General features: G+C 43.8%; 1 protein-coding gene across 2 annotated transcripts in view; it reads right to left on the bottom strand.

Moving 5' to 3' along the window:
* THNSL2 (threonine synthase like 2) overlaps positions 1-21932 on the bottom strand; it is a 40232-nt gene that overhangs the window by 6556 nt on the left and 11744 nt on the right. Inside the window, exons 1-8 of one of the 2 annotated variants that reach the window (XM_075571931.1) lie at positions 19613-19828; positions 14567-14803; positions 13052-13246; positions 12224-12376; positions 11662-11892; positions 9641-9786; positions 7752-7877; positions 4558-4709 (exon numbers count right to left, since the gene is read on the bottom strand). In XM_075571931.1, coding sequence (XP_075428046.1) covers positions 4558-4709; positions 7752-7877; positions 9641-9786; positions 11662-11892; positions 12224-12376; positions 13052-13246; positions 14567-14789 — 1226 coding nt within the window. In that variant the 5' untranslated portion in view covers positions 14790-14803; positions 19613-19828. Of the gene's footprint in view, positions 1-4557; positions 4710-7751; positions 7878-9640; positions 9787-11661; positions 11893-12223; positions 12377-13051; positions 13247-14566; positions 14804-19612; positions 19829-21932 lie in introns of those variants that run through there. The other variant, XM_075571921.1, reaches the window with a different exon arrangement.

Here is a 21932-nt window from a genome sequence, read left to right as displayed (position 1 = left end):
ATTTATGTATTTTCGGTAGAAAATAAAACACTGGTAAAATTGGGTTTTCCTGTTGTATGTAGCCCCATTCTTTCGTGGTTAATATTCCTAGACTTTTCCCTCTGTCTAAAATCACATCTAGGTCTTTTTTGAATTGTTTTGTAGGGTCGCTTAACAGTTTTTGATAAGTTTTCTCATCCCCTAAAATTCTCCCTGCTTCCTGTAGATAATATTCAGTGTCCATCACCACCACACCTCCACCTTTATCTGCTGGTTTGATGGTGATGGACTTGTCATCCATTAGGACCTTAAGGGCTTCCTTCTCCTCTTTGCTGAGGTTATCTTTTAGTTTTTTTGAGCTCTCAGTCAACTTCTCAAGGTCATCTGCAATTAATTGATGGTATACCTCCAAGTAATGCCCCTTACTGCCACTTGGGTTAAACTTTGACTTCTCCCTTAGTTTTGAATGGACGAAACTGTCTTCTACATTGTTTACAAGTTGTATATCCTGCATAGCTCCCGTTATTTCCCTACTTTGGGCATCCTTATTAAGGAAAAAACGCTTAATTGTGAGCTGTCTGAGAAATTTGTTTGCGTCTAGGAACATACTGAAACCACTAGGTTTTGTCGCTGGTGCAAAATTTAAGCCCCTGGCTATTAGATCAACCTGTGTTTGGTTCAGTGTGACTTTGCTTATATTAAATACTCCTCCTACTTTGTTGCTTTTTTTGATTTGCTTCCTTCTCCCTCTCTGTCCTCTCTTTCTCTTTTTTTCCCTCTGTTGCTTTCCTCCGTGCCCCTGTCTGTGAGTATCTCCTGTTGTTTCTGTAAAAGTGGTCCCTGCAGGGGACTTTGGTCTAAAAAAGATACCGCAGTATCCTGCTTAGTTCTCTCCCAAACTGGGTTCCTCACTGGGGATCTGCTAGTATGCCTCTGTTTCCTCTCTTCATCCCTCCTCGGTCTTGATCTATCCCGTCTATCTCTATGTTCTTCTCTTGTGTCCCTCCAATGATAATTGTCTCTTCTTTCCTCCCTTACCCTCCTTCCCTCTCTCTCGTAATGATGGTGTCTATCCCAATCCCGTGCTCTTTCTTGACTTTTAAGATTAAGCAGATGATAAACTGTAGAAGTGAGTATGTGGTTTATCTGCTCGCCTGCACTTGTGGTCTCCTTGTGGTCTCCAGTATGTAGGTCGCACGTCAAGACCACTTAGGGTCCGGATACTGGAGCACTTGGGCAACATACGCAGGCAGGTAATGACACACAACGTCTCTAGGCATTTCAGCCTATGCCATGGAGGTAATCCTGAGGGTTTAAGTTATAAGGGGATCGAGAAAGTAGACCCACACTGGAGAGGGGGGGATAGACTCCTGAAACTTTGCCAACGCGAGACATACTGGATCTATAAGTTGAAGACCCTAAATCCGAAAGGTCTGAACATAGACATAGACCTGGGGGCCTTCATCTAGGTGCAGTATGTCTCGCAGGACACACAACATTTTGGAGACACGTCTGTTTTTATAAATGTTACGGTATGCTTATCATTTAGACATCAGCTACTCCAACTGATTTAAGTTGGGCAGCACCTTATACCCATTCAGATATAAGCCATTGATTTTATTTTTTTCATGTTTTATTCCAGATGACACTTCCCAGCAGAGATAATAATCCAAAGTCTGTAAGACCATATCCATGTCGTAGTTTTTAAAACATTTTAACTAAAGTCACAATAAAAGTATGTATTTTAAGTACTCAAATGTAATATGTTTTATCAATGTTTAGGATCTAATATTGATTATTTTACTATTCATAACAATTTTAAATAGTTTTTAGTACCAAACTGAACATCTATGTCTGTTCACTATGAACAAGTGTGATATAATTATAATTATATATTTGTATGTGCATTTATACTAACTATTTCTGTTATCACCATGTGTACCCCGGTGAGAAACTAAGAAATATGTTAACCACTGTACCTAACTAGAGGGTTTGTGCACTAAACCACTCTCAAAGCAGAACATCTGTTCCAGAGATCTGAAAATCTGCGCTGACATCGTGAACACATATAATTATTTATTTATGAATTGGTCATGTAATTGATCCACTTTGTGCCGTAATGCTGCAGAGCGAGAGCGCGACTTGGGAGCACTCGTTATCCCCGAGATGTGACAGCTGAGAGGATTCAAGAGGGACACGTCACTGAAGCAAAGGAGGGACTCAGGGAGAGGATCGGATTGGCTGTGGGATCCCTACATAAGGCTATGACCCCAGCCATACCTTTCTACGGAGCCTGAGGAAGCCCAAGAAGGGCGAAACGCGTTGCTAGTATCCCTGAGACTTTTTTTACCACCACAGCCACCGTCGGAAGCAGGAGGCAGGAGCACAGCAGACCAACCGGACGCGGAGAGTTAGCTGCGCACTTGAGTATCCTGCACAAACATTTTCAGATGGACTGGCTGTTTTTATGCACACCTTAGCTCTTTAGTTATTTTGACTAAGTGCTTTTTTAATGTTTTGTTAGGACTTTGTCCCGTTGTTGTTAATAAAGTATCACGCTTTTCTACCTCTGCACCCCTGTGTATCATCGTGTGATCAAGGCACTATTTGAGTGGTTCAACAAACCTAGGTGAAGGTTTGGATTTGAAGTTCCAGTGAGGGGAGAAGAGATACCAATCAGAGTTTACACTCACACATGGCCGTGTGAGTCTATCACTAACCTTACGGGGTTACATTTTAAATCAACCTCCGCCCCATTACCCCTTTTTTTCCTACTTATATGGTATAAAGGAGAAGGTGGGGGATGTGACAGCACTGCAAGTTAGGTGCCTTAAAAGATACCTCCCTCCAGAGATCACTCACGCTTGCCCGTGTGAGTGGATGCAGTAATCATCTGCTTTTTGATTTTAATACAGTTGTCTACCCCAGCTATATTTCATTTTATTTCCTGTATTGTTCCTTACGCCATTTGTTCTCGTTTCATTTAATCCTGAGGACAACATCGCTAACCATCCGTGTGGAGAAGACCAGGAACACTCAACCACACAACAGAGGAGAAGAAAAGTATTAAGCAGAAAGAACACCGGAGAGAAGACACCTAAAGGAAAGACACCTTGATGTGAAAGCATTTACACAAGGCCGTGTAAGTGTTTATGTTATTGCACACCTTACCAAATTTCAACTCACAGTTATATACCGTGCAGTTTTATAAACGTCTGTATAGTCCCTCAACCTGTGCTCCCCCATTTTTTGTTTGCTTTTCCAAGCTAAATGTATTTATCAATCTGTGCATATAACTTCTCTTCTCCTGTTTGCACCTATATTCCTCTGTATAACTGCCCTTGGGGGGGGGGGGGTTAGGCCTCCCGCAACCCACCTGAGAGGCCTAACCACCCACCCCATGGCAACTACCCCCTTCACCCACCCCCTCTTACCCCAATAAACATTAAAATACAATACAAACAGCAATACTAGCCAAAACACATATTGATTGCCAGTGTGGTTGCCTATGCCCTCAATGGGAGCAAATATAACCCCAATTGCAATGAATGGGCACCCTACTATCCACCCCTCTACCCCCAACAACACACACATACAGTACAGTAATGGGCAAAATCCAGATCTCGATAATAGCGCATTTGTCCATTAAATATAAAATATTACCCAGCCAGCATAAAAGTAAATTAAAGTTGTACTTACCCCTGTCAGGATGATGGCTATCCTCATCTTCATCCTCCTCCGTGGGCAGCAACATTAAAATAAAAAAACTAACTACTGGCCACTAACCCCTTAATTACCTTAGCAGTTAGTAATTAAGGGGTTAAACCCCCTACCTGATACCCACCCGGGAGGCCCCCCTCTATCTCCATCTCCACACATACAAATAGGCAAAGGCACTAGTAGCTAAAAATGGCTAATAGCACATAGGTTAACTCCTCCCGCATCCCTCCCGGTAGGCATAAATAAAGAGCCACCACCGGCCGAATATCACTTTCTCCCCCAGCCCATCTACCCCCAATAAACCGGGCACTGGTATTTCACCCCTACATTACATTGAAGCAGGGTGTCTCCGGTGCTGATATTAATGCGTGTCAGCTCCGGAGACTCCCGGCTTCAATCCAATGCAGTAAAAATACATTTTTTCTGCAGTCACCCTTCAGCTGGCGAGATCAAAACCTGTGAGTTGCTTGCCAGTTGCAGCCGTGATTTGCAGCGGAGCTACTGGAATACCTAGATTTAGCCAAAAATGTGAGTTTGAGCATTTTTCACCTCCCGCATGGTTTGTCTGTGCGGGAGCGCGACATGTCGGGAAGAAGCACTTCTCCCGTCAGTTTGGCATGTTATCGGAGCTTCTTGAATACCTACACATGGAAACTCACTGGAGAAGTGCCCAATGGTCTAGATACGTCACTTATCGAAGCTACTAGAACAGGCCCCACTGATTGAGTTGATCTTACAGTTGGCTTCACAGTAAGAAGAAATCGCCTGACATCCAATTTCCACAATGTTATATCTATCAGAAGATAACATTCTCTTATCAATCCAACTCATTCCTGATATTCCTGGCATAGTCCTTACCTGCTCCGGTTGCTGTCAAGTTGCTGGTAATGATAAAAAACAGCTGCAGCAGAATGAGGGCACAGCAAGTACTGATTTTCCTCCCAGCAGCGTCTCATGGTAGAACGTATATTTTCATCAGTAACTGAACAGGAGGCCATTGCTCCTGCAACCTGGAGGTGTTAAAAAGAGTTTGAAGTAGATGTCTTCATATAAACTACAGTGAAAGTTCGTTTGTTACTCAAACTTCAGCCTCAAGTCAGCTCAGCTGCTGTTTGCTCCATAGCTCAGAAATGCCCACTTGTGACAGGGACATGCTGGTTTGCCAGGGCCCTATCAATACAACATACAGTCCCAGCAGGGTCTGAAGTGCAAGGGTACTAGCTGCTACATAGAACGGCTACTTTCTTCTTTACAAACCACTACACTTTCCGTTTCCTCATTTTTAGAAATAATCTCTCCATCACAGAAATACAGGAACTCTAAATGAAGAATGGTTGTTAATTGTGTTTGTCTGACTGCTTTCCTGTGATTTCTGATGAATTTACACATGGTATCGCCTCACAAATATACTGAAGCAGATAACTGGGGAGTGCATGTAATTATTTATTTTTATTTATTTATCAAATGTTTTACCAGGAAGTAATACACTAACCCCAGCATTTCTGCATTGATTAACGGCCCATCAGATTAACAGCGGGGGTCCCTGGCAGTCCCATTCAAACTGAATAGGACTGCCAGGGACCCCTGCTGTATTAATCCTATGGGTCATTAGTCAATGCAGAAATGCCTTAAACTTGCCTTAAACTATCCCAGCACATACCCAGCACATACCCAGAATGTAACCGGGCTAGTTTAAGGCAAGCTTTAGAATAGTCGCGGTCTCACCTGTACATTGAGAGTTACCTCTCATTTTTAAGTATGTCCTGAGCATAGAGTTATGATTAGTGTTGTGCCGGGTAGAATTTTTTTTTTAAGTTGGTAATGGGTACCCCGCCAAAATCAATTGTTCTACCCGGCTGGGTACCTGGTTACCCAATTACCCAGTTGGCACTTACCTGCAGGGTGGAGGAAGACCGCGGCGACATCCTATGAAGATCAGCAGAGGTCCTGTGGCGGTGTCAGTGGCTGACATCGCTACCGAACCTCTGCTGCTCTTCATAGATGTCTTCCGTCGCTGGCTGCAGGCAAGTGATTATTTTCAGCTACTCTGACATTACGCTGCGCCGGTTATTACCCGACGCCGAGCCCACTACTTGTCATCACTAGTTATGATGACCAATACATGGTTACAAATACATCGTTACGTTAAGTGAGCAAAATTATACATTATATACAGACATTGCATGCACAGTTAGAGATAATATATATTATAGGTGTATGTAACTGTTACAGACCAGATTAAAATGTGAGACAGCTTTTAGTTTTGAACAAATTTAGATTGGTGGCGGATGTGAGAGTCTCCGGTAGGTTGTTCAAGTTTTGGGGGACACAGTAAGAGGAGGAGGAGCGGCCGGATACTTTGTTGAACCTTGGGACCATGAACAGTCTTTTGGAGTCAGATCTCAGATAAGTGCTGCATGTATTATAAAGGTCAACATAACGTTTATACATCCCCCAAACCAATGGCTCGAAGAAGGAGACGCTGCACATCGAAGAAACCTTTGATAAGCTGTGTCTCCGTTTTTGAGCCATATGTTTGAGTGAAGTATAATTTTTTTTGGATTAGTGAAGTGAAGTCATCAACTATTCTTTCTGGCCACTTTGGGGATGTTTTTTTAATGTGTTTTTTTGTCTGTGTGTTCTCTCTCCACAAGCTAAAATCCTTGACCGATTCTGATGACATTTTGATGGTACCTTTCTACTATCCTAACTTCGACCTGTCAGAAATGTCAACCAAATCAGTGCAGGCCTCATCTTGAATACATTTTTGCTTTTTTGAAGTGATAAAAAAAAAACCCTCTTCGACAGGATTCTTTATACAAAAAACATTCAATGTGTTATTTTGCAACTTGGACTACACTTTCAGACAGTTTGCTTTTAATTTTCAGAGAAATTAAATATTTAAAATGAAAATAAACTGGTAACCATGGTAACAAACAACACTGTACAAATCTGTTGATTCACTTTGACACATTGGTGGCAGTGATAATTATTGATTGCGTAATAGGTTTTTGATCGCTTTCCCACGGTATCCTCTGACGATGTGAGTATAACTGTTCATACATCACGGCCTTATTGAGAATGAGTTTTGTGTGTTGTTTTTTTGTTTTTCATCTTTCGGACAGTTCGGTGCAAATGAGATTGTCATTGTTACGTGAAAGTGTTTTACAGTTCATATTATATTAAATGTATTTCTTTTCAAGTCGCAATAATGTGAGCGTTGAAATGATATTCAGTATTTACATTTTTGTTTCACTTCAAGACCGCGCTTGATCATCGAGACAGACAATAGCCGGCCTTTTTTGCCGGTACTTTGACTGTCAGTGGAAACCAGGCTTATTTATAGGCTCATATAATACCACACAGTAGTGTGAGAATTAAATTGGGCAGACATACTAATAATAATAATAATAATAACATTACTGTTTTTAACTGAAGTTTGAAAATACTAGCACAATTTAATGTCAAAAAATAAAAAACTGGTGTTTCAAATTTGGTTTTGCCCATGTTTCATTTTGTTATGAATCTTTGTAATATTACTGTAGGTTTACTCACTCTTCCCACAACGCAGTATAAAATATAGTGTTTTGCTAGTACTGTATATATAGGGCCGGGTTGATGGCTGTGCCGTCCGTGCATTTGCACTGAGCCCCACACTTACAGAGGCCCTCCGCTCTTCCTCCGGCAATCAGTTTCATTGTTGGGGGGAGAGTGTGGGGTCTCTGTAACTCTCTTACCTTCTCCTGCAGCATCTCCTCTTGCAGGGTCCCTCATCATGGCTCCGCGACATCACATGGCGTTACGTTGCTATGATAATGGGACGCTCAGTGGCGTCGTGTTGCCATGACAATGTGATGTCATGTTCTCATGGCAATGGGACAACATTGTCGAGGAGCCATGACGAAGGGACGCTGAGGTGATACTGCTGGGGAAGGTAAGAGCCGAGGCCCCACACATGTCCCTGCACCAAGACCCGCAAACATCCCAGACAGGACTGAGTGTGTGCGTGTGCGTGCATGTGATATAAATATACATTATTTATGATCCCTAACCTTTTTGTGAAGTTCCTCTGGTAAAGTCAACTGTTTCTTAATATGAAATTCTTCCATCATCTCTTTAACTTGTCTTTTATCAGATTCTGCGAGCAACCAGAAGATCCTCTCCATGTTATAGGGCTCCTAGGAATAAATAAGAATCAAGTATGAGCATTCAGTACATGTACAGTAGCAGGATGAACCGATAAAAACATGAATAGATGATATTACCATACAATAAGGATTTCTGCCATATATTCTTTCAACAATTGCATTTAAAAGAAGGTGCTACCAGTGACCCCCATGTTGCTAAACCCCGCAATACGGAAGGGCCCGAGAGCAGGGGGGGGGGCGGGAGCCTGCAGGTTGGTGCTGGAAGTTGGGCCCGGTTGCGGACAGAGGTCAGCCCAAGTTCCGCGCCGGCTGCTGCTGCTGCTTGATGCAGGACCGTCACTTCACAGCCAACTCCCCTTCCCCATGCCTCCCCTGAGTCGGTCCAACCTTCTGCCCACCTGGCCGAGCACCCACTGCAGCAGCTCCCACACAGACACACCCAGGACCTGAGCAGCTCTATGCCTCCCCCCTCAACCCCAGGTAAAATTCTTAGAGGGGAGGGAGAAAATGTGTGTGTGGAGTTTGTGTGTGCGCGCGTGTGGAATTGTGGGTTTGTTGGTGTGTGTAGATTTGTGGTTGTGAAATTGTGTGCGGGTTTGGTGGGGGAGTGAGGGAGGAGGTGAGAGGAGTAAGACACGAGGGGAGAGCCGAGGAGAGGATGAGAGGGTGGAATTGTGAGGGGGTGAGATCAAGGAGCTGTGGTGGGGCAAAGAAGGGGGGTGCTTGCAAGGCCGCTGACTCGGGGTCCCCGGTGGAAATTCTATATGAATTATGTGGGGGGGTTTTCGGGACCTTTTAAAAATATTTGCAGGGGGTGATAAATTAAATGATCAACATGAAATCTATACTGTAGTGCCGACGAGTATTCTAAAACAAATCTGGGGCAATCACCAATAAGACCCAGGTACATGCGGCAACATTTCAGTGACATTTCTGCAGACAGACTAATGGCCCAATGGATTAACAGCGGGGGTCCCTGGCAGTCCCATTCAAACTGAATGGGACTGCCAGGGACCCCTGCTGTGTTAATCCGATGGGCAATTAGTCTCTGCAGAAATGTCACTGAAATGTTTGCAGCATGTACCCAGCATGTACCCAGCATGTACCTGGATCCTGTTGGTGATAGCCCCTACATTATCCAAGGCAAGTTTAAGGCAAGTTTTAGAATACTCGTCGGCGCACCTGTAACCCCTTTTATGCTGTTTATTCAATATTTCAGCTCACTGAATATATATTTAGTTCCCTCGCTCTCCCTCCCTAGCAAAAAAACTGTATTTCACTGTATTTAAATGGGAAACTTACAGAGACAGCAGGTGAGGGAGTAAGTGCTGTTATGGCAGTGCTTGGTCACAATGGGTGGTAGGAGTGACTGAGTGTGGGACAATAGCCATGAGTGTAGGCTATTGGGATACTTGATTTGTGGGGTGAGATTTAAGGCTGGTCAATATTAAATGAAAAGGTTAACACCATTTACAGGGGAAGAGATGTCAGGGAGACATGAGTGAGATCAGGTGTGTATGTCTGGCTTCAGGCTATGGGGAGATCCCCAGCAGCAGGAAGAAGTAGATAGAGGGTGTGAATAGAGGATTTGTGTCAGTGTTTTTTGTTGTGGGGTATAGAAGTTGTTGGGAGAGAGGTGTATAAATAATGGTGCAGTGGGGAGTGGGGATGTTGGAGAGAACAGAGACATTCACAAAGGAGTGAGAAAACAGTAAACCGAAAAAGCAGTAGGGAGGGCATAGCAAGATGCAGGAGGAGAGACTTCACAGGTAATGTTTCAGATTCTAAGTTACCTGGATATCCATCGCAGATGCCAGAGTGATGTGTGGGTCACTTAATGAGAAATCCCCATGCTGAATAGTGCGGTGAATAATATCATTTTGATTTACGACAGCGACCAGGCGGATTGGAAGACCCATCTTCTGCGCTATACATCCAGCTGTTAAGAAAAAGGGGAATTACTGCGACTATTACATTCAAATAAACAAGCTTGTATTTATCTTTAACGCATTGTTTACTTATATTAATAGTTATGTCACACGACGGAAGTGGGACACCCCCACCTTCCAGCGCCTGCAGTGCTGCTTTGACTTTCTGCATTGACCAGCATTGTGCATTTCGGTATTACAAGCTTGACACCCGCTATAGAAGACGCACATATTTTTGATTTGTCATCTCGTTACTTCCCAAATTTGCCGTTATAAGAGAACGATGACACTTTCCTAACTTTAATCAGTAAGCGAAATGTTGTCCTCCAAATTTAGAAACAAAGTTGTTTCAAGTCGTGCTCACTTTTCAATATACTGTATGTGCACTACAGGTGCTACTAAATCAAATATACTGTAAATATATTATTGCATATTCTTTATTTACTCCTCCGAGGTGAATCATTTGTTTGTGATATACAAACAGCTCACTCTTTCCTACGGATGTTGTATAGAATACTTGGCTCCAGCATTGATTTTATTATGCGAGATAAAAGGGACCTCGGATTAGTACAGCCTATTTAAGGAATAAAGCGGTAAGAACACTGTCAACATAAAAATGCTCATTAGTTATAATACTCGCAGTGCATCAATCCCCTCAGAAAGGGAGAAAACTAAGGGCAAGCAGCAAAGAAATTGATGCATCTCATAACAAGTGTGTCAAGAGTTTCCACCCCTAACTCATGTTATTGCTCCATTTTACAACACACCCCTAATGTCATGATGAAGATGCAGCCAGATTGGAGCAATGTACTTTCATACATGACATATGCTCTGAATAACACTTTGAAGCAAAGTGACCAGTCTTTATCCCATCTTATACTATATAATTGAAAGCACTGTATGCCTGCCTGCCTGCCTGCCTGGATGTCCGGTGTCCCTTCTCATTGGTCCCTTGGGCCGCCCCCGCACACCTCTCATTGGCCTGAGGCAGAGTGACGGCCCAAAGGACACACAGTGTCACACACACACACCTCACACCCCCCCCCCAAGCTCATCCCCTCCCCCAAGCTCACACCCCCCCCGCCCCAAACTCACCCCCCCCCCCCCAAGCTCACACCCCGGCGCCGCGCGTGACAGGCCGCGGGACAGGAGATGGGAGGGGGGATGCCCCACCGGTCCCGGCTCCCCCCTGTCACCGCGTGACAGGCCGCGGGGCAGGAGATGGGAGGGGGATGCCCCTCCGGTCCCGGCTTCCCCCTGTCACCGCGTGACAGGCCGCGGGACAGGAGATGGGAGGGGGGATGCCCCACCGTTGACCCCGCTGCCTGCGCAGGAGGAGGGGGGGGAGCGGGTGTTGGTGCTGGTGTGTGTAATTGTGTGACACTGTGTGTGAGTGTCTGTGAGTGTAAGTGTGTGTAAGTCTCTGTGACTGTGTGAAAGTGTGTGTAACTGTCTGTGACTGTGTGTGAGTGTGTGTAACTGTGTGTGAGAGTGTGTGTAAGTGTGACAGTGTGTGTGAGTGTGTGTAAGTCTGTGTAAGTGTCTGTGACTGTGTGAAACTGTTTGAAACATTAACACTTTACAATACAACATTTACACATACTGTACTGTACTTATTCACGGTTCACATCCCGGGCAACGCCGGGTCTCTCAGCTAGTGATAAATATAATCCACTATACAATACCATGTTACTCTATAATGACGTGAAATGCATTGATGCTGCCATGCTTTGAAACCATTCTGGCAATCAGGGGTTTGTCCTATCCCTGTGGTTCTCTAGAGGAGAGTCACTATGCTCCGATACAGGTTATTATCACACTACGATCCTGCATTAACTACCTTTCCAGTTAATGGCAGTGTGTCAATTCTAAGGTCTTTTTCTAACCTGTGATATTTCCTGCTCCTCCAGTGGGCACCACTATTTCCACCAGGGGCAGAGTACCCTCCTCTATGAATGGAGCACATTGAAAGTAGGCATGGAAGAAATGGGATATCTGTATCATAATCCGAGTCCAGTTGACAGAATTTGTGCTCATTAAATGATGCTTTGTCACAAAGTCAGTGTCAGCAAACAGTTTTTTGATGGGTTCATCTAACTCATCACACGTTCCATCAACTGTGGAAAGAATAGAAAACGTGGTTACTTTCACTGCATAGTTTTTTAACTTTACAACATCAGTTTTGCATCGGAAGTGACATCCGGTTCATTTTAGGCTGGGATACTTATTAAATAATCAACCGTGGGAATTCTTCATATATGTTTATGTACAGAAAGGGACTTTAATGATAGTGTAGGCTAGAACTAATCCGGAGACAGCACCACTGATTGAGCCAGCTGTGCGGAAGCATGGACTGTTTGAGTCACCTGTGCTGAAGCCAGGGCTAAGTGAGTGGAAACGATGAACACTGCATAATATAGGAAACATCTAAATTTCTATCAAACAGACCAGCAAATACATGGACATTGTCTTCAATCACAGTTGTCATCTGCAGTTCCTGGACCTTAGTGCAGCGCCCATGTGGTAACAAAACAAGGATGTCTATATTCTTTATTCCTCTCACACTTTCAATTGCTGCGCTGCCGGTGTCTCCCGACGTTCCTAAAATTGGGTGAAAAATATCAACTCAATTAGGAAATTAGCCCAGTTGGACAAAAATTGGTAATATAGATGTTAAAAAAAAAAAAAAAAAAAAGTGCGCCAATTGATGTGGCAGAAATGATTGCACCTGTTACTGCAATGGGATTCGTTAATGCTACTGCAATATGTATCACAAGACCTACCCAGATATGTTGTTACCCTGCATTCCATGGTGGAGGAACAGTTGCCTGATCTTAGGGTTTACATGGCGACTGTCGGATGCATAGCACTGTTTGCTCTTGCCCCTTTATCAATGGCAGGAAAGGCTGCCAGTCTTTTGTGAGTCCCATGGCTATGGTCAAAGTTTTGTGGGGTAACTGTCCTGCTCTGAGAGACCAGACTGTTCCCTTATTTATTTGTGTGCCTTGTTCTACACAAAGAAAATAAACCACTCCTGCGTGTTTCACTCGAGCTTCTCATGACCCCACCACACTAGTTTAACGCACCTATTTATCACCTGCCTAGTCTTTGGGATGATATTCAGGAGCACTAAATAAATAAATTCTTGGGGTAAGTAAATGCTACCTGGCATTGGATAAATGAATAAATCAGACAACCTGCACTAGCATCTAAAGTGAATGACAGTCTGTAATAACACTGATGCTACAAAATTAGAAATCTCATTAAATCACCTACCAACCACAATGTTGACGTGCGTATTCTTTTTATTTAGAAAGTACGCTAAAAACTGTCCCAGGCAGGACATAGGGAGGTCTTTAAAAGCGTGAGTCGCACCGTGCCACATCTCCAAAACATTTAACCCACTTCTCAGCCGGGAAAGAGGAACAATGTCTTTGTGTCTGAAGCGGCTGAATGCCTTGTTAATGAGACCTAAGGAAGCAAAATATTCGTAGTCACTCATTAAGCACATCGGATCTAGCCTACTTAAACCTAAAGTGAGGCACTGTCAAATACACAAAACATTTAACATTCAAATGCTTAAAGCAACGGTTCCCATTCTTTTTAAATTGAGCCCCCACAAAAACATTTGTTTTATGTAAAAAAGTATGTGTTAATGTTTATGTGCATCACTGTATGAGTGTAAATTAGTGTATATGTTTGAGTGTATACAGTATGTGTGTGTATGAAATACATGAGGGAGTATATATGTGCGTGTTTTCAGTGTGTATGAGAGGAGATGTGTGTGTGTGTGTGTGTGTGTGTGTGTGTGTGTGTGTGTGTGTGTGTGTGTGTGTGTGTGTGTGTGTGTGTGTGTGTGTGTGTGTGTATCAGTGTCTGTTTTTTGTACACTTCATAATTATAACTTATGGTGATTTTATATCATATAATAGTATATCTGTCAAAAAGGCCATTCAGGCAGTTTTTCGTCCAAAAATCCCCAAAGACTTCAATGGCGATTTGCGGCTGAAAATGGTCTGAACGGCCGATTCGGCAGATGTAGAATAAGACCTACGAAACATACTGTATTTATCAGGGCAAAAGTGGAACAATTCTGGGGCAAAATAACTCCAAATACAGTATATCAAAGAAAAAAAAGTCTCTTAAAAATCAATAGGATTTTATTCTTTGATACATCTTGTGCAGTTTTATGCCCCAGAATTGCTTCATTTTTGCCTTACTATAGACCCCAATGTGTTGATCTGATTAAGTATATACTTACTCACATGTAGGCGGAAATGTCCCTAAAGTGTGATAGCTCTTATAACATGATATCAGCTGTGCAGCTGAATGGCTGATACTAGTGGTAAGTGTTACTATGCTTTACTGAATGGGCTCACTGTAATTTTGCATATCCCAACTACCATGGAAATCTGGGGATTTTCTTTTTCTTATACTGTACATATAGAATTCGTCTCCAGCCCTGTTTAAATGTTTAATTGTTATGTCATCTGGGCTCTCTCTACAGGATTACACAGCGCCTGATATCACTGGAACTACCCCAACATTAACGGGACTGTCCCCCGATGTCAGAGCCACACCAGCTTTAACTTCCCCAGGGACAGAATTGTACACATTTAACCGTTAATCAAACACTGAAACATTCCAATCTTACTTGGAACAATGTAAATGATGAATTCTGCTATCTATTAGCTATACTGATCATATTACCCTACTGGCCATTTGTCAGAGAGGAGGCATACCGTGCATACAGTAGTAGGGGAAGTCCGGTTTACTTTTGTTTGCACTTACCATTAAGATCTTCCCGCGGAATGACCTCTGGAGGAATAAAAAGGGAACATACTTCCTTGACTATTTCTGTATAGGAAAAAGAGCTCCATGCTTGCAGTGTTTTGGCATCCAATTTAGGAATTTCCTCGGGCATAAAAAGTCCACCATCTGGAGCAAAACCCGCAAACAGCACTCCTTCAAAATCCACCCCCGGGACTCCTCCACGTGTGCTTATGTACTTCATGTCTTCACTCTCCCCTACAAAAAAAACACACTTCAGAAGGTATTACAAGACAAAAAAAAAATAGAAGAATTAACATTGTGAAGGCTTCAGCATCAGTAACCAGTGTAGGTTTGCTGTGTGTGTGATTATATATATATATATATATATGAGCCCCTTCCCACTTGCATAGAAAGCAAGAAGTACTTAAAAAGGGTAAACTGTTAGTGATATTTTTTTCCAGACTGTTTAAAAAAAAAGGCATCAGCTCCTCAGCCTTGTTTACTTAACGCCAGCAAAAGGTACGAAGCATTATCCTGTGCATAAAAATATAATACCGCCATTTATATTAACTGTACTGAAAATCGAAAGCACCAATTCATACAGACCAATGGCGGGAACGCAAAATATCTGTGATACCGATATTTTAGCGAGGTAGGTATATAAAAAAATATATATATTTCTTGAAAATGGTAACAGAATACAGACATACCCCGGTTTAAGGACACTCACTTTAAGTACACTCGCGAGTAAGTACATCTAGCTCAATAGGCAAATGGCAGCTCACGCATGCGTCTGTCTGCACGTCCTGAACAGCAATACTGTCTCCCTATCTGTACTGAAGCTGTGCGCAAGCGGGGAGACTATAGAGCCTGTTACACATGCGTTATTTACATCAGTTATGCATGTATATGACGATTGCAGTACTGTACATGCATCGATAAGTGGGAAAAAGGTAGTGCTTCACTTTAAGTACATTTTCGCTTTACATACATGCTCCGGTCCCATTGCGTATGTCAATGCGGGGTATGCCTGTATATAGTAACGCAAAAATACACATGTGGAGAGGCAAGGGAATACCTTTTTGCACACGTTGCAAGTTTGAAGAGAGTTCGCTTCTAGCATTGCATACGTATGTCCTAAACTCAGAGAATACAGCAGGGCTCTTCAACTGGAGGTCGCCCGGAGGCAAACCCGATTACGAAGTGGTCCTTAGACTGTTTGCTTCTGCTGATTTCACCTTCATTGCTCAGGCAGCTGTGCAAGTTTTCACGCTAAAAGTGACTTATAAGATAAATATATGGCACAGGTGCTATAATTGCTTGCAAATTCTTGAGTAATAATATTTATATGTCTTTTAAATGTATCCCAAATTACATTAATATACTTATAGCCCTGGTAGGTTTGGGCTATTATTCTGTCCTCCTCCTGTGCAATAATCCCTGGTAAGGGCAGGTTTGCCAGGAGTTAAAATGGGTTTGCCCCACACAAATGTAATTTGGTTGGTCAGAGAAGGTAGTGCTCAGGCCTTGTGTCAGTCAAGGGCACAGGGGTGGGGCTACTGGATCTGTACTAAATGGATTACCCCTTCCTGTTTAGTGTGGTTCTTTCCAGCCTTGAGAGAGGTGTGGTTCCTCTCCAGCTTTGAGAGAGGATGGCTGGATCACAGTAGGCTGCCAGGGCTCTGGTAAGCTGAAGGCCCTCCCTTAGGGGAGAGGGGGAGAGATATTCTCTTGCTCCACAAAGGAGTAAGGGAAGAGAAAGGAACAGCTCCTATATCTGACGGGGAGTGTGTCTAGGAACATACTGGTGGTGAACATCTTTGAGAGTTCTGTGTGCTGTAACAAAGATTGCTGCTAAACAGGACAATAAATAACAATTCTGCTTTTATCTCCTGCCTGAGAGTGGAGTATATTGGGAGGAGAGGGAGACAACTCTTTTGCAGGTACTGGGGGCTGCACACGATGGAGGCGCTGCACCATTAAGAAAGATTTGGGCACAGCCACAGAAGCCTGTCCTGTTATCCCCCATGACATCACGGGAGACCCAGGCCCTCCTGCTACCAGCAGGTATGCACCACCAACATCCCTGTAACCAGAGTGAGAGTTCCCTGAGGAGGCCCAATATGAGATTGGGTGGGGAAAGACCTGTTACATACTCATGGCCAATCTACTCCTATTCTTTTCTGTATCATACCCCTTTGGAGAGCTAAAAGACCAAGGCAAAAAAATGGGAATCCTGTAACCTTCATTTTGTTTGGTACCTAACAGCAATATTTACACTATTGGGAAGATCACTTCTTCCAAATGGTAATGACTTCTTCTCCATCACCTCTTACAGTCTAGTATCTCCATGGAAGAGCAAAAATACAGCTTTACAGTCAGAAACAGCAATCCAATATACTTTGGTTACAAGAAAAACAAACAATGGAGTGTGTGTGTGTGTGTGTGTGTGTGTGTGTGTGTGTGTGTGTGTGTGTGTGTGTGTGTGTGTGTGTGTGTGTGTGTGTGTGTGTGTGTGTGTGTGTGTGTGTGTGTGTGTGTGTACTTATGTGGGGCACGATAAGAAAAGGGAATTAAGTTATTTATTTATAAAAATGTTTTACCAGGAAGTAATACATTGATAGTTACTTCTCATCTTCAAGTATGATATAACACTTAGGACATTTTATGAGGCAGATATCCAATGTAGAACATGAACAAAACATAGCAAAACAAAAAAGGGATGCGGGACACATTGAGGAAACCTACAACATGTTCCACCTTCCTTCTTTCAGATGCCTTCAAGGACAAAATACCTCACAATGTTTGGTAAAAAGGATATAAAGATGTCCAAGTGGCCACTAAGATGTCCGCACCTTTCTGGCCCAGGATATTACCACTAGTTTAGTGGAATAAGTTTTCAAAACCCAAGTGGGATCTACTGCTGCAACTACATGATCTCTTATACTACAGGAAGTTACTTATCTGACTACAAAAGATGTTTAATCTGGATGGCCCTCCAGAGTACATTGTCTTATATTATTCCTGAATTCTGTCTCTGTTCTAGTAGACCATAAAGAGACAAACTGGCCACCTGAGTCATCCTTGCTCCGTCGACCAATAGAAAGCTGCAACGTCATCAATAGATTTCTACTGGTGACCTTGCAGCCATATTTGTCCTTTTTTGAAACAGTCTCTGAGTCTTTAACACGTTAATGCTGATTGGGTATCATACCAACCAATCAATGAGGAGCTGATAAAAAATATTATTCCCTTCCCTGCCCTAAGGTATAATAGTAACTTGGGGGTAATAAATGAGGTGAAATCTTAACAAGGGGCTATTACTGAGATAAAATAAAGGATAAATAGGGCAATTCCTGGGTAAGAGAGTCATGAGGGGCAAGTACTGGGGCAAAATAGATATGGAGGGAGCAACAAATGAAATATTCGTAATTGTCGGTACCAATAATTCTTAATCAATATGGTGAAAACATCCGATGTTTATCACGCTGAATTGCAATTAGTTTTCAGACGGGCTTTGCCTGGCGAAACTCGCAGTTTGATCCTCCCGGTGCCCTTATGACATACCAGGTACAGCCTTGGTCCTGCACGCCATAGTCAAGTACATTATAGGCCCTTGCTTGTTTTGTAGATGGTGATCCGGCTGGCCGCTCTGTAATGGAAGTGCCGCCCCCACTACTTCTGTTCTCGACATCCAGCTGTCCAGTCGCACCATCTCATTGTTCCTGGAGCGATCACGTGACCTGGAAGTCCGGTGGCACCCTGGTGCCTTCCGTGGCACTCTAACATTTATTCAGCCAGGGGTTGCAGGCAGCGTTGGCTTGATAGTAGTTCCATCGATGCAGCCACGCTTACAAAGGCCCTGCGCTCTTCCCCGCAACATGGAAACCGATTGCCGGTGGGGGCAGGGGGCGGTGGGGGGAGCGTGGGTCCTCTGTAACTGCCTCTTACTTTCTCTCCAGAATCTTCTTATAGCAACGACGTGACGCCATGACGTCAAATGGCGACGCATTGCCATGACAACGTGAAGCCAACACTTTGCGCTGCTATGACAACTCGACATCGCAGAGATGAGGAGGAGATGCTGGTGACAAGATAAGAAACACCACGCTCCCCCCGGCACTGAGCCCCACCAAATTAGAAGCCAGCCCTGGTGGCAGAGATGAGTAAGACAGAAATGGGTAAAAAGGTAGAGGGACAAGAAAGAAAACATATTGGGGCTTATTCTGTAAGCTCCGTTAGGGCTGAAATGTGCGATCTGCACGGAAAGTCCCATTGACGTGAATATGGCTTTCCGTGCAGATCGTACGGTAACGCGGTAACGGAGCTTACAGAATAAGCCCCATTGTCTCCTTCTACTGTTTCCTTAGGCTGCGTCCATAGACACTGCAGCCGTGCGGAGGCGCATGGAGGCTGAGGGAAAGCGGGTGCTTTCCCTGGCCTTAGTACGCACGCCGTCCGGGGGTGTGTCTATGGGCGGGCCAGTGACATAACGGAGCTGGTTCGCCCTCATTGGCTGATTTCCCGCCCATCGCACGCCCCCTCCCGCTTCCGCACCGCATGTCGTATAGACGCGATCACTGCCTTTAGGCAGTCTGATCGCTCAGCGTGCGGACGCAACAGCGCGGTCTGCCTATCTATGGAAGCAGCCTTACTTGATTAGCCCATAAAGTACATTTGAAACCGTGGAAATAGCTTTAAACAACTTTCTCATCATTTAGAGTGATAACATATGTAAAAAAACAACTATTATTATTATTATTATCTTTTATTCTTATGGCACCCACATATTCCGCAGCGCAGTACTACAGTAAGTGGGAGGGAGGATGGTAACATTGTATATCTAAAATGAGGACTTACAAGTAAAGACACACAGACAATAGGAGGACCCTGACCCAAGGAGCTTACACTCTAAAAAGGTTACAGATTATTTTCAATGGCTAGAACTTGCATATACCAAAGAATGTTAAAGAATAAAATTGGTTATGGAGATCAACGCTGATCACATTTATTGTTGGCGATTTGAGCCTTTTCTGCAGAAACACACGCATCTTATTGCTGTACCTTGTTAGTGTTCACACACCAGCCTCCTGTGCAGCACAGAGATACAGTAGCAAGCAGTTTCTTTGCCGGCTTCCTAGTTAGACGAGTAGAAAGGACTTTCACATACAAAAGGAGGCTTTATATTCAGGATTTGGATAAAGTCCCAGACCGATCGAACAGAAGTCACCGGAAAAAGCAGCAGAGAGATGCCCTCTGCCCCCTGCACTGTCACATGACAGACTGTCTCGGTTAAAGGGGCAGTGCCGTTAGCTGAGACTGCTGAACGTGCATAAAGAAATGGGAGAACTTTCTCTCAGCATTAACAGATGTGACCAGACTAACTTTCCTTATTTTTTATTAGGCATGCACAGGCATTCTGCTGCAACATTAACACTGAATCCCATGGAAACTCTTGCAGGGGAGCTGCTCATCTCCAGTCCTCAAGCCCCCCAACGGTCAGGTTTTCAGGATATCCCAGCTTCAGTACAGGTGGCTCAATCAGTCCCTGCTTCAGCACAGGTGGCGCAATCAGTCCCAGCTTCAGCACAGGTGGCGCAATCAGTCCCAGCTTCAGCACAGGTGACTCAATCTGATTGGCCTCTTATTGAGCCGCCTGTGATGAAGCTGGGATAGCCTGAAAACCTGACCTGTTGGGAGTTTGAGGACTGGAGTTGAGCACCCGTGTCTTAAGGCATGCCCTCGATATTATGAGGTCTTTCTGTAGTCTGGCTGCATCTGTATGTATTTTACAGTGTTTGTGTGCCTGTACATATATTTGCACTTTGTTAAAATATTATAATATCTAATATAATACATGTGGACTAAAATGATTTCATTATTTATCTCATATGATGTATGATATGCACACACACAATTCAACTGCCCGTCCGTCACGCTTCCGATCCCTTACAAACGTTTTTGCAACTAGTGTTGCCAGGTGTCCGATATTGGCCTGTATTTGGACACTCTGTCCAGTAAAAAATGAGAGGTACTGTAATACTGGACATGTACAGTATGTGTCCGGAATTACCTCCCTGGACATAGTGACCTGAAACACCTTTCACAATTGTGCCAGTTTTTTTTGGAGAAGCCACCTGGCTAACCCTATTTGCAACACATTCCTGTTATACAGGATAGTACATCGATAGAACGTGCTTTCCCCGGGCTTTCCAGGAACAGTGGCAGATTCTTACATTGTTGCCCCGAACTTTCTCAATAAACTTGAGCAATTACGTTATGAGTAGCCTGTCACTGAAGTAAGGGGGGTCTATGACAAAAATAGGCCGGCTTACAAGCCACTCCCCAGGGAAGGGGGGGTGTCCTTCCCTATAGTGTAGATTAAGAGTGAGTGAGCATAGAGTCTGGGATAGCCATCAAAGAGTGAGGGTCTTCTGGAAGAGATGCCAGAGTGTGCAGACACTGCAGAGAGTTCTTCTGCTAGAAAGTGACTTAGGCCTAGTCCCTAGGGGGGGTACAGTGGATATGTGATCCAGTGCATGTACCTCATTACTAAATAAACCTCAGTCCTACCAACGATCATTGAAGCATGGGAAGAAGAAGAGGAAGAAGAAGTCCATGAGATGCATCCTAAAGCCTCAGGCTCCTCTTGGACTGCTAAAGAGCCATCCTGTTTACCAACCAGGTATGATACAGCAGCCACAGAACACACTGATAGCAGCACATTTCCCAGAGAGGGGGGAAAGAGGGCTACAGAAGGATCAGGTCTGGCCTGCCAATAAATGGTGAACTGTTCCTTGCCTGAGTGTGTATTACTGGAAGGGGTTCCTGTAGGGACTACTCCCTACCTCTGGCAGGATGGAGACACTGTACCAACGAACCTAAAAGCCTGTCCTGTTGCTGCTCCCTCTACCAACTGCGGAGACTCGGGTCTCCTGGAAGACCACAGGTGAGCTACCCAGAACCACAACCATACCATGAGCTACAGATCTCCCTTGGGGGGGAGGTGTTACACTTACCTATGAATTAGGTGCCTGTAGCGACTCTCCTTGGCTACTAGGGTTCACAATATGTCCTCTGTTCAGAACTCTCCTGCACTGCTCCCTATTAGGAAGCCATGATGTCATCGGTGCGGCTTCCATTTTTACAGCCTGGTCATCTAATTTTTCAAATGCTTAGATTTCCTCAATGGAGAATCAGATTTTATAAAGAATAACAGCGTCGGAAAGTGCAAGAAGAGGTCTCGCAAAGGAAGTATAAATAAATGCAAAGAAACACCCGCAACAAATCTCCACAGACAATTTAAGGACACTGCTTCCAAAACACTTTGCGAACAAGGTACCTGTGTAATGGGCTCCCATAAAGAAATGTAATTATCCTTAGG

Source organism: Ascaphus truei, chromosome 1 (assembly GCF_040206685.1).
Source record: "Ascaphus truei isolate aAscTru1 chromosome 1, aAscTru1.hap1, whole genome shotgun sequence".
Taxonomy (NCBI): Eukaryota; Metazoa; Chordata; class Amphibia; order Anura; family Ascaphidae; genus Ascaphus; species Ascaphus truei.
This window is presented reverse-complemented; position numbering and strand designations above follow the sequence as displayed.